Below are 13,657 nucleotides of genomic sequence, written 5' to 3'. Positions count from 1 at the left end.
GGGGGGGGGTGGGGGGGGTGGGGGTGGGGGTGGGATCAGTAAAATTGATAAACCTGTAGCCAGACAGCAAGAAAAAAAAAGAGGAAGGACTTAAATAAATAAAATCACAAATGAGAGAAGAAAAATAATAACCAACCCCACAGCAAAACAAACAATCATAAAAGAATATTATGAAAAACCACATGCCAACAAACTGTACAAATGAGAAGAGATGGATAAAGTCCTAGAAACATATAAACTACCAAAACTCAAACAGAAAGAAATAGAAAATTTGAACAGATTGATAACCAGCAAAGAAATAGAGTCAGTAATCAAAAAACTTCCAACAAACAAAAGTCCAGGACCAGATGGCTTTACAGGTGAATTCTACCAAACATTTAAAGAAGAATTAATACCTATTTGTCTTAAACTATTCCAAAAAATAGAAAAGGAAAACTTCCATGTTAATTCTATGAGGCCAGCATTATCCTAATACCAAAACTAGATAAAGACATCGGTAAAAAAGAGAACTACAAGCCAGTATCTTGGAACACAGATGTAAAAATTCTCAACAAAATAACAGCAAACAGAATCCAACAATACATTAAAAAAAAAAATTCACTATGACAAAGTGGGATTTATTCCTGGGTTGCAAGGGTGATTCAATATTGCAAATCAATCAATGTGATACATCACATCAATAAAAGAAGGGATAAGAACCATATAATCATTTCAATGGATTCAGAAAAAGCATTTGACAAAGTATGACATTGAATCATGAGGAAAGCCCTCAACAAAGTAGGTTTAGTGGGAACATACCTCAACATAATAAAAGACATATATGAAAAACCCACACCTAAATCATCCTTAATGGGAAAAAACTGAGAGCTTTTCCCCTAAGATCAGGAACCAGACAAGGATGTCCACCCTCACCAGTTTTATTCAACATAATATAGGAAATCCTTGCCACAGCAGTGAGACAACAAAAAGAAATAAAAGACATCCAAATCCGTAAGGAAGAAGTCAAAGTTCCACTATTTGTAGATGACATGATACTATAAATAAAAAACCAGAAAGACCACCAAAAAACTGCTAGAACTGATGAACAAATTCAGTAAGTCACAGGATACAAAAATCAATGTACATCTGTTGCATTTCTTTTTTTTTTTTTTTTATGTTTATTTATCTTGAGAGAGAGAAAGAGAGAGGGCGTGAGCATGGGAGGGGACAGAGAGAGAGAGGGAGAGAATCCAAAGCAGGCTCCATGATGTCAGCATACAACCTGACTGAAACACCAAGGTGCCCCTAGAAATAGTGATTTAAAAAAATACTTTAAGGGTGCCTGGGTGGCTCAGTCAGTTAAGCATCTGACTCTTGATTTTGGCTCGGGTCGTGATCTCATGGTTCCTGAGCTCGAGCCCCAAATCCAGCTCTATGCTCACAGAGCAGAGGCTGCTTGTGATTCTCTCTCCTTTCTCTCTCTCTCTCTCTCTCTCTCTGACCCTGCCCAGCTCACTAGCTCTCTCTCAAAATAAATAAACATTGAAAAAAAATTTTTAGGGGAACCTGGTGGTTTAGTTGGTTAAATGTCCAACTTTGGCTCAGGTTATAATCTTGCAGTTTGTGAGTTCAAGCCCTGCATGGGACCCTGTGCTGACAGCTCAGAGCCTAAAGCCTGCTTCAGATTCTGTATATCTGTCTCTCTCTGCCTCTCTCTCTCTCTCAAAAATAAACATTAAAAAAATTAAAATAAAAAAATTTTAATAAATCATATTTGTTTAAATTTCTGCTACATGTCTATCTGGAATTCTGACCATGTTTGAATCTGTATTCTAAACACTAAGAAGTCTACAAGGCATAATTCACCACTTGTCACAAAGAGATCATGTTTTGAAAAGCTAATAGCAAAGACGTATTATCTATAAATGAGGCATATAATGACACTTGTGCTTCATAAATTTATAATCAAGATTAAATTATTTGTAAGAACTGACACAGAGCATATCTTCAAGAATTTCATTCATTCACTCATTCAAAAAATATTCAGTAAATATCAAGGTCCTGGGAATACTGAGATGAAAACCAACCATCTGGCCCTTCCTGTCCCGCAAGGTACAGTGACTTTGCCTATCACTATGGCAATCTCCCTAGGCATCTGGCCAAAGTTGGACAGATCCTATTAATACTTCATGGCTTTAGTAACCTCCCTACAAAATAATCTGTGCCCCATTTCTCCAACCCTATAGTAGCTGAAAGAGTTGTGCAATTCATTATTTTTTAATCCAACACCTGCTATAAATGTCCTCTTTTTATATGGTATCTCTATTGAACCAGTTAGCAAGATTGTCTTCCCAATTTTACTTGCATTATATTCCCATTACTAAATTATTGAGTTTAGAGTAATGTAAAAATATAAATATGTAAGAAGAACTTCTAAAACTTAGAAACATAAAATAGAATATTTCTTTTTTTCACATAATGTTTTGGACAAATGCCTTGCCCTCAAAGAAAATAAGGAAATAAGGTTAATTAATCTTACATTTAAAGATTAAGATGAAATTTGCCTCCGAGAAAGGCTCTCCAAACCTCCAAATAAGAAAACTAACAAACGAGGACCAACCATGCAAAATGCAAGATTATGCCTACACCAAATCAAGATTTCCAAGATTAAAGGGTCCTTCTTCTCTTGAATCCCTATCCAATTCAAGTAGTCATCGAGCCCGTAAGTAAATGATACCTCTCCCCAACATACACACACTATCTTCAAACAAGTCAAAGCTAGAAATAGCTATGAGGAGAAAGATCAAATTACACAGAAGAAAAAAAAATCTAGGCAAGAAAATTAATATAATTAATAGAAGAGGCAGAGACAGAGACCAAGACCACAGGTGTTAGATTAAAAGATACATGTTATTAAAGTAGTAAATAAATTTTGTTTCTAATTCAAGACAAAGACTGTTCATCAAGTGATACAATTCAGAAAGTAATTTTTTAAATGGAGGTATTATTTGATTCTGTTACTCTTTTCCATTTTCTATTTATGTAATGACCACTGAAAAACCTATGAATTGTTTTCTATTTGCAAAATGATTCAGCTTAGAAAGGAATAGAATAAGACTGGTCATTCAGCAATTTCTCCCACCCATCCTTACAGACATCACATCACAAAGACTATGACTCACTTTGTCATACAATTTCTATCCTTTTAAGAGTTTTAAGATTGCAATGAATTCTGGCTCATAAATCTGATTATTAGGATTAAACTATTTGTGCCATTTCCTCACCCAAAAAAAGTATACTAACAATGGTACCAGATAGTTTTTAATCCTAATTTATAAAATGATTCACTGGTTTTAAATTTAAGAGATAGAGGCTTAAGGATTAAAGTGTCTGATTGAAGTATGAATTCTCAGATCTTAGAGGATTAGAACTAGTTCTGGAATTGGCTAGAAATACTGATGTGTTATTCAATAGCTGACAAGAAAAACTTCCACAATAAAAAATAATGCTAGAGGCACCTGGTGACTCAGTTGGTTAAGCGTCTGACTTCAGCTCAGGTCATAATCTCACAGTTTGTGGGTTCAAGCCCCACATCGGGCTCTGTGCTGACAGCTCAGAGCCTGGATCCTCCTTTGGATTCTGTGTCCCTCTCTCTCTTGGCCCTCCCTCAGTCACACTCTGTCTCTCTCAAAAATAAACATTTAAAAAAAATTTTTAAGTACTGTTAACAAACAATTATGTTTTACCTTTATTGCCCCCTTTAAATAACATGAAAGGTGTCTACAGAAAGAACTACAGTGATGCTACATTCAATTTATCCACTTTACATGCCTCATTCTTAAGTATTTATGCTTATTTAAAGTTCTAGCTCATTCCACAAATGTAGATTGAATCTCTTCATAGGCCTCAGCCTGGTCATTCATTCAGCAAATGGAGCCAAGAGAAATTGGGATGAGTTCATTCAGTCTTGGACCCTCAGAGAAGAAAAGAAAGTAAGAGATTGTTAGGTAATGTTTGTTTGTTTAAATCCTTACCAACTAGGAATTTCCAATAACATTAGGGGACATGAAATTAAAACACATCAAGCTATTAGAAGCATGAAGGAAAGATGGTATAGGACAGTGGGAAAGAAATGTGGCCTGAAGCATGATTAGGACTAGGATAAGGTAAGAGGATTGAGAAGACTTTCCAGCTCAAGCAAACAGCCTGAGGAAAGGTGAAGAGAAGGAAGATGTGAGAAAGTCAGAAAGGAAGTGAAAAGAGTTGGCTAATTTTTCGGGTACATGTAGAACTTAACAAACATTCTTTGGCCACTGTGCATGAGGTCAGATACATAAAATCTGTCCCAGTCCTTCCCCGCAAGGAGTTCACAGTCCCACTCCGGGAGAGAAACAATTCAACAATGTATTACAACAGAAATCATTAGACTTTGTAGTAGCATATGTACCAAGTATTATGGGGAAAAAAGAGATAAAAACAACTTCTCCCTGGGAAGTTAGGGAACATTTCACAAAAAAAGAAAACTGCTGAGATTAGCTGTTAAGAGATTTTTTTTTTTTTTAAGAGCAAGGTGGAAACAAAAAGAGTGTGTGAGAGGAATTGATAAGAGCATCTTCCAAAACAAGGATCACATGAGGAAAGGCCAATCACTGTAGCAGTGATGGTCTATAATTAAGCAAGAGCACTGGCAGCATCAGGGGAGTAGGGATGGTAAATAGTGGGCAATAAAATTGAGCAGGTAGATCACATTTGAAAAGGGTGGTCAGGTAGGGTCTGGTTGTAGGTAAGTGAAGGCAGGGGAAATCAAAAGACACGGCAAAGAAAAATCACTAAGGTGGGGAAGACTCTGAGGTGTCTAGCTTTGAAGACAAGAACAATTTAACTACAGGAGTGCCTGGGTGGCTCAGTCAGCTAAGCATTCGACTCCTGACCTGGGCTCAGGTCATGATCTCATTGTTTTTGAGTTCGAGCCCTGGATCCAGCTCTGCCCTTAAAGTGCTAAGCCTTTGAGAGACCTTGAGAGTCTCTCTCTCCCCCTTTCTCTCTACCCCTCCCCTGCCTCAAAATAAATAAACTTTAAAAAAATAATTTCACTCCAAATAGAAATTGGGTAGAAAGAGATAATAGGTTGAGAAAAACACATTAAGTTCTTTACCCATTTTGAATTGAGACAGTGGCAGTTTATCTGTCCTTCAAGCAGAAGAAAACGGAGTATCAACACAGAGATGGGAAATCAGAGACTGAGACGAAGACCATAAGTGATCTGCTGAAGGAATATGAGTGCCCAGAAAGAAAGGTAGAAGCCCAAAACAGAGCCTTGGGGAATATGAAAGCAAAAGACCAAAAGAAGGAGAAATCAGAAGAAAGGATAGTTGGCAGGTGAGAAAACTAGGTTGATGTGGTATAACAGAAACCAAAGAATTCTCAAGAAGACAGGGGCAGAAAATAGTATCGTGTCAAAAGTAGGGTGACAAATTGGATAAGGCCACATGATTGAAGTGGAAGACTGGGGCCCAGCATGATTTATGTAGAATTCTGGGGTGGACAGGATCCAGAGTTAAAAAGAGAAAAGGAGGTGAAGTAGAAAAAGAACACACAGGACTCCCGGATATTGGCCACAAAAGAATGAACACACAATGCACAGCATACCTAAGGAACTTCATACCACATAGTACGTGATAAAAACCCAAAATGCTTTTTAAAGAAAGCAGAATTCCTAACAAGTTTACTATTTATCCTGAAAAATGATTCCACTCTCTATATGGAATACTCTAAGAAATGCTAACACCCAATCTCTAAGATTCCCAAATATTTTTCAAATATAACTTTGTTACATATAATCACCTTCATTAAAAGATTGACCAAGTGCCTAAATGCAAGCATTACTACACCAAGAGAACAGCAAACCTCAACTAAGCTTTCTACAGCAATACGAGCCATGAGTAGTTACTACACAGGCCAGTCCACACAAAATGGTTTCATCAGCAGCTGACATTTAGTGAGCACACCCTGAGGGAAAAGTCCTAAGCTGTTCATGATGCTTATTTATATGGAGAATTCATGGTTCCTACCTTAAGATGTCAGCATCTTCACCAAGCACCTAAATCATGAACAGAGAACAATGTACTCACAGAATCTAGCCAGATTATGACTACTCTGTACAAATTTTCTTTAAGACAAAAAAAAAAAAAAAAAAAAAATCTTTTCTTGGCTAATTTTATTTATTAATTATAAATTACAGTTACAAATTAATGTAGATCTTAATTAAAATTAAATAAATTATACTGGGGTGCCTGGGTGGCTCAGTCAGTTAAGCGTCGAACTTCAGTTCAGGTCATGATCTCACAGCTTGTGGGTTCGAGTCCCACATCTGGCTCTGTGCTGACAGCTCAGAGCCTGGAGCCCGCTTCGGATCCTGTCTCTCTCTCTCTCTGCCCCTCCTCCTCCTCTCTCTCTCTCAAAAAATAAACAAACATTAAAAAAATTTTTTTAATTAAAAACATTATAAATTAAACAGGAAAATTCCTTCCAATCGTTCAATTATACATGCAAGAACTTCCTCAATTTTTAATCTCCAGAATACCTTAAAAACCTGGAAACCTTTCACTTCAGAATTCTGTAAGATAATTCAATTTAGAGTATAAGTTAATATGGGGAAAGTAAGTAACCCTTTGAAAATACAAACACACACTCTACAGATTTCTGTAAATGAACAGGCAAGCATTAAGGATACACTGGTCAATTTAAAAGTCACCTTGCGCAGGAAGAGTGACAGAGGACAGCTGGTTTGAGACATAAATTAAACACTGAATATTGGCTGTCTGTTGACTCCAGGTCCTCCAAATTTCTTCAAACTAAAAATATCCTACAGGAATTTAGAATGGAACTAGTCTGGCTTCTAAGAAACATAGTCTATGGCTCAAGGGGTGAGGTTCCCTGGGAGTTACCACTTTTGGTCCTCTCCTAAATTCCTGGGGCTATGAATAACCTAGATTAGAGGAAGGATTTGATAGCAAAGGAGAATACAATAGCTAATATAACAATGAATACAACAAGGAAACATTGAGCCACAACTGCATTTCCTAAAGATACAATATTCTAAATTATTTTGCAAACAATCAAGCATTGGATATTTATTGAGCACTGACAGCATACGAGTACAAGGCCAGATCTCCGGTTTCAGAGTGCAGAAAATGACAAACTCAAAAGCAAAACACAACACAATACATTTGCTTGGATAGAATACCGTAATGAGGTTAAGGTTTTTGCCGCAATGTGTGGATTTGCCTTGCTCCAGTTCACGTCTTAGACTCTTACCCCAGGCAGCCTTCTAACAGATGTGTGCCACAGGACAAAGGGGCCCAAGTAGGGTTTTTGGAAAATCAACACTGGAATTTGGAAAAACAAGAAAAGGCTATGGCACATGTGTAGTCATTATCCTGTTGTACAGACATCTTGTGGCTTAAAAATAACAGTTCTAATGATGTGAGACCTAAAAAATCACCTTTTTTAATATCACAGATGGGGATTTCTGAGAATCAATGCGTAGATGAATAAAGTCAATTTTATAATTATAATGTATAAAAGAATGGTTCGTGTCTTATTACATCTGTAATATTTTATTTTCAGATTAACTTAAAAATCATACCCATCCATTTAAAATGCCATCAAAAATCTAAATGAGAATACTTAGAACTCCGTTGTCATACCATTGTCAAAGCCTAATTACATAATGGACATTTTATAAACACAAGGAGTGCCCTCAGGGCGTGTCACAGGGGATACTGCCTCTTCTAGGCTGAAGTCACTTGGCATCTAACCCTTCTTAAAAGGCTAAGGTGTGGTAATATCTATGACTCATGAATTGTCCTTTCATTGCTGTACCAATGACATGATTTCCATGATTAAATGAGCTATTAGATTCTTACTTCATTTGTTTACTGCACATAAATAGCATTACAGTAAACATTGTGTTTATTGAGGCAGATTAGTGGGATCCACTTGCCAGATATTACCCAAAAAAAGATGGGGGAGAGAATCTAGAATCACTGAATCAATGGTTCCGTTTACATGAAGTAGAGAAGAAAGGTGGCTTTATCCAATGCCCTGGGAACATAACTAGAGGTAACCTGTGAACCAGTAAGACCTCCTCCAAGGGGCTGGCTTCCCCAGTGCTCTGAAATGGAGAAAGCCCACAAAGTGGGGCCCCTGGAGGGTGTTCTCTCTGACTGAACGGAAGAGTGCAATGAGGCTGGAGGAGGGCAGGAATAGAAGGCAAGGGACCTGGTGGGCAAGAAGCTCATTCAGGATGATCACAGGGGAAATTGGCATATGAAGGCAGGTGATCAGTTACTGTTCTGACCCTCAATACTGTCTTCAATAAAACAAGATCAGTGAACTAAAAGGTCTGACACCTCCCTCTGAATTTCACAAGTCCATGTTTTTATGAGTCGAGTCGCATGGAATATGTGCCGTGGCAAAGGGCACGGGTGTCACGCGGGCCAGGATGCCATCCCTGCTCCACACAGGAGTGGGCAGGTCCCTCTACGTCTCCAAGTCTCAGTATCCTCTAGAACCTGGAGGCAGACAAGTATGGCAAACAGGCAGTCAGCTCCCAAGAGAAGCCCAAGGGTAGAAACAGCACTGCTAACCGCCTCCAGTTTTTCCTAAATAAGAGCATCTGGACCAAATTTAATGCCAAAATGTACATAGGCAGCATACATTTCTCTTGCTACACTCCACCACACGGCGTACGTGCCACTCAGGCTAAAGTGTTCCCTCTTCGGAAGTTTTCACATAGTTCACTACTTAAGAGTAAATACTTAATGTTACACAATCCCATGGACATTTGGAAGGGGCCAATTAAAACATCCAGGACACAAGGAAGCTGGGTGAGGAGCACACATGCTGGAGAAACAGACTCTTGTCACCGTATTGTGCTTCTATCAAAATCTCATGTCAAACAAAAGCTACTCCATGACTAGAAGGAAAGTGCATGAAAATTGGCCCTTTCAAGTGAAAATAAAGCAGAATACCCAGGTATGGAGCAAAAGGGGCCTTCAACAACACTGAGAAGTTGGAAAATTGATATTCAGTCTTCTCCCTCCCCTTTCATTTCTGCCTCTGCCCTCCCCACCTCACACCTCCTTGCCCTGTCTCCCCCTTCAGCACCTAAGACACATCCCCCATACCTAACCAGCACCCCCCACATTTATACCATCCCTCCAAGTACCCAAAGGATATTTGCATTTTAAAAGACATCGGGGCAGAAAATGTTCATGCCAAAGGAATAAATCTCAGAGAGATTTTCAGGTCAACTGGACAGTTTGAGGAATGAGACTAGGGGGTTTTTAACTTTTCAAATCGGTCTAGATATCTGAGCCATAATTCAGTGGGAAATTGTGACAACCATCAACTCTGCTTTTTTCCCCACGTTTTCTGGTCAGTGTCATTTGTTTGGGGTAATGGAGGAAATGCGGTTGGGAAGATACTGTTATATCATGTCCACAATCATTTTTCCTTGTATCTTTCCCATCGGTCTTGTCTTGGTTTGGTCAACTATCAGCACAGCTTTGACATGTCAGAAAAATACACTGTACTTAAACTTATGTCCAGGTTGAGCTACACAGAAGTGGTTTAAATTCATCACATCTTTAGGTTTGTATTGTTAGTCTATTGCCTGCTAAAAGGTGAAAAAAAATCAGTACCCTCCACAAATCTGGAGTATTCTAATCTTCACTTTTAACATGTAGTCTTTAGCTAGTTATCAAGTTGGAAGGATTCTCAACCTTAGCACTATTAACGTCTGGGATCTGGGGCACCTGGGTGGCTCAGTCAGTTAAGCGTCCAACTCTTGATTTCGGCTCAGGTCATCATCTTATAGTTTGTGAGATCGAGCCTAGTGAAGAGCCTGCTTAGGATTCTCTCTCTTTCAAAAAAAAAAAAAAAAAAAAAAAAAAAAAAAAAAAAAAAAAAAAAAAACGAAGAAAGAAAGAAAGAAAGAAAGAAAGAAAAGAAAAATTGTGGCTGGGATAAAGTAGGATGCACTGTAGGATGGTTAACAGCATCCCTGGCTTGGATCTCCTAGATACCAGTAGCACCCTTCCCAATGAGCCAAAAGTGTCTCCAGGCATTGCCAGACGCTGGGGGGTGGGGGGGATGGGGCAAAATCACCCACCTATGAGAACCAGTGAGGTAAAATAAGATAGCAAAAAAACTCAGAGTTGGAAAGAAACAGTTAACAGCTATTATTACAAGGGTGGTAGTGTGGTATGCAATTCAGAATTATCCTCAGTCACTAGCCCCCAGTTATATTCTAAAGGAAATAGGGTATCAAAAGCTTCAAAGGAAAAAAAACTCCAGCAACTAATAAAGGGTCTTAAAAAAAAAAGAGAGAGAGAGAGAGACAGAGTACTAGGGGAAGGTCCAACATGAACCTAATATGGAGGAGAGCTCTTTTATGTTGTAGTCCTAGAACATGCTCCTTTTTTATTATTATAGACCGTTTATGCTGCTAGAAAAGAACAAAACTCATTGGGATATATATGCACCTGGCCCTAATCAGCTGTGTTCACCTAGCAGACTACTGCAAAACAAACTTCAAACACAAAGCTTAAAATTTAATTTGGACAACCTATTCAAATTACTGAATAGAGAAATAGCACTAACCCATACATATTGGATTACGAGCATCTTTTCAGTTTTACTGAATAGAAGCCGTTGATAACATTTAAAAATTATGGCAGGCCTGGAAAAAAATGAAAGACCTGCATCTTTTGCTTGTTGCTGCTTTGAAATCAATAAAAACCCAAGCAATATAAAAGCACATTTCTCATTTGTCAACTCAGATCTCAGTGCAAAGCTTTCGCCTCTTCCAATCACTTCACAGGTGGGAAGGACATTGCATCAGCATCTTAGGATAAAGAGGTGACTCCTGGGGCGTGGAGCTCGGAACTCCTGCAGGTCTTTTCTCAGGCAAATAGTGGATCAGATTCTTCACCAGAAACCAATAAAGGTGGAACTCACAGCTTTTAACAGACTTTTTACCTACACTTACAGGAGAACAGTTACAATACGCTCTGATCCTCCTTCTCTCACTTCAAATTCCAAGGGTGTCAGCCAGTTTTATGCCCTTTTCCCTCTCTTTTTTGAGACCAGTGGGTCTCAAAGTGTGGTCCCAGGTCAGCATCACCTGAGAACGTGTTACAAATGCAAATTATCAGGTGTAAGGAATTCTAGGCCTAAGGAAGCAGAAACTCTGGGAGACAACGTTCAGCAATGTGTTATAACCGCCCCCCCCCCCAGGTGATTCTAATGTACTCCTGGAGTTTGAGAACCAATGATTTAGGCTAGTGTTATTTCTATAACCACAGATTATTTTTCACAGAACACAAAAGTGTACGATGGTAAAATGAGTTCTCTTCGCACTTTGTATGAATTCTCATTTGATCCTCAAACTTGATGCAAGGTAGACATTATCCCCATTTTTAGGTATCAGAAAACAAGCTCAAGGTCCCAAAGCTAATAACTGCACGCGAAAGATAAAAGTTTTTGCAGTTCTTGTCACTATTGAAACAAAAGTGTGTCGCACTTTAACAAAAGGTCCACATCTTCTGCTGCTTCAGCCTTCGGCAATTTGGAAAAAAAATAGAAATGGATGTGTAAGAGCAGTGTGCTAGATGGCCTGGATCCTACCAAATCAGAGTTTAAGGGCACACTCTGGAAAGGTATTTTTCCAGTAAAGAGCACTTAATTCAGCCTTGTCCCCCCCTCCCCCGCCTTTGTCCGCGGGACTTCGCGCATCCAACACAGAAGGGGTTGGAACTTCAGGATGGAGACCCAGACTGTTTCTCCGCAAGCCGCTCGCCTCTCCGCCGTTGGGCATCCCCTAAGTCACAGGTTGTCTGCGCGAAGGGAGCCCGCCTCCCAGGCCTTGGAGGCTCAGGGCCCAGGGGACTGGTTTACCAGGGGAAACTGGCACACTCCAAAGCCTGGGGAAGGATCTAACCCGACACCGCAGCTGGGGAGGAAGGGGCGAGTGGTGAACCCGAAACCACCGAGGGCCGCTAGGAAAGAAACCACAAGTCCCACTAAGGTCGGGGTGAAGAGAAGCAAGAAGCGCCAAGGAGGGAATGGAGGGGAGGGGGAGAGAACCACAAGAGAGGAGATGGGATCGGGGAAGAAGAGCGGGCCAGCACTCACTGTGAGGGTCGCTCTTCTCCCGGACCCCATCCACTCGGCCGTCGGGGTGGATGCGCAGGAAGAAGCCCCCGTTTTTGCAGTACAGACGCTTGGGGTCCTTGAAGTGGCCGGGCGGGAAGGCGCCGCTGCCGCCGTCCTCCGGCAGGGCGGGCAGCGTGGTGATGCTCCCGGCTGCCATGGCCCCCCCAGGGCCGTGCCGGGGTGCCCGCGCCCCAGGAGCCGCGCGGGGAGCCGCCGTCCCCCGGCCCCGGCCCCCGACCCGGTCCGGGGCACGGCCCCGGCCCCGGCCCCCCAGCCTCCCGCCCGGCGGCGCGCGACCGCGCCCGCGGGCCCCCAGCGTCGCGCCTCTGGGCCGCTCCCCTCCGCGTCTGCCCTGGAGCGCGATGCGCCGCGGCGCTCGGGAGCCGGGGCTTAGGGCTGGGTGTCTCTGCGGCCGCCGCTCTCCGGAGGGCCGCCTCTCCGAGCTACAGCGCCCGGGTTCCGGCTGCAACCGCGGGCACCGCGTCCGCCGCTCTGGCCCCGGCCCGGCCGCGGCGTCACATCTTGTACATCTCCACCCCCGAACACCCACCAACCCCGCACGCCCCCGGCCCTCCTCCCTTCCTGCGCGCCGCCCCCTACTCGCTCGGGACTTTACGAGGCCGGCCTCTGGATCGGGAGCTTTGGCCGCAGCACGCAAGCGCCCGACATCAGTCCCAGGGGGGCAGCGGGGAGCGGGGGAGGTAAGGAGGGCGCGCCGGGAGGCGACCGCCCGGGGCCTCCGCAACTCTAGGGGCTCGACCCCGGCTAGTTCCCCAGAAGTCGCCCCAGGCCCACCCTGCCGAGCACATTTAGTCTTTCCTCACACTGTGGAGCTTTTGCTGTGCAACCAGCCGTGACTCAACTTTTAAACGTTTAAATGCAACTTTCTCCCCCATTCTTTTTCCTTGCCAGCGTTTCAGAGAAGAAACTATTTCCACCCCCAAGAAGTGAAGGATTCCGAAATGAGGGCGGATACTGTGTCAGAATAAGTTTTGAACACCTCTAATCACCAAAATAGGGGAGGGGGGGGTACGTGTGGGGCACAAACTTTATAATTGAAGGCAGAGGCTGAAATCATTTACTAATAAAAGGAAAGAAAAGAGGACAGAGGAAGAGAGCAGACTGGATTGCTAAGAGAAAAACATTTTCTTTTACCACTCTAACTTGAAGTAGCCAACGTGGAAAGATGAAGATAGGCCTCAAATCCTTACGTGATTACAAGTGTGTTTGATGAGGGAGCCTGGGGCAAGCTGAGGGCAAAGTACAGGCTCACAGCAACACTTTCCCCCACCTCCCCCCAGGGTGGGATATGTGGGATATTCCTCGGATACTCCTGGCTACCCAAGAACAAAGGAAAGGAGTTAAGGTGCTTGCTGTGGTGACCAAGGCAAATGAAAAATTAAATTCCCTTATTGCCTACAGCCCATTGACAGGTCCTTGAAACCAGCAGAGTGAT

At 42.0% G+C, this 13,657-nt stretch overlaps 1 protein-coding gene across 1 annotated transcript in view; it reads right to left on the bottom strand.

Annotated features, from left to right (window-relative positions):
• FGF2 (fibroblast growth factor 2) overlaps positions 1-12,715 on the bottom strand; it is a 59,806-nt gene extending 47,091 nt beyond the window's left edge. The window contains exon 1 of the mRNA XM_049631140.1: positions 12,181-12,715. Within this exon, the coding sequence (XP_049487097.1) occupies positions 12,181-12,358 (178 nt within the window). The 5' untranslated portion in view covers positions 12,359-12,715. The remainder of the gene's footprint in view (positions 1-12,180) is intronic.
• Between the last annotated feature and the right edge of the window lie 942 nt (positions 12,716-13,657).

This window comes from Panthera uncia, chromosome B1, assembly GCF_023721935.1.
Source record: "Panthera uncia isolate 11264 chromosome B1, Puncia_PCG_1.0, whole genome shotgun sequence".
In the NCBI taxonomy this organism is placed as follows: domain Eukaryota; kingdom Metazoa; phylum Chordata; class Mammalia; order Carnivora; family Felidae; genus Panthera; species Panthera uncia.
This window is presented reverse-complemented; position numbering and strand designations above follow the sequence as displayed.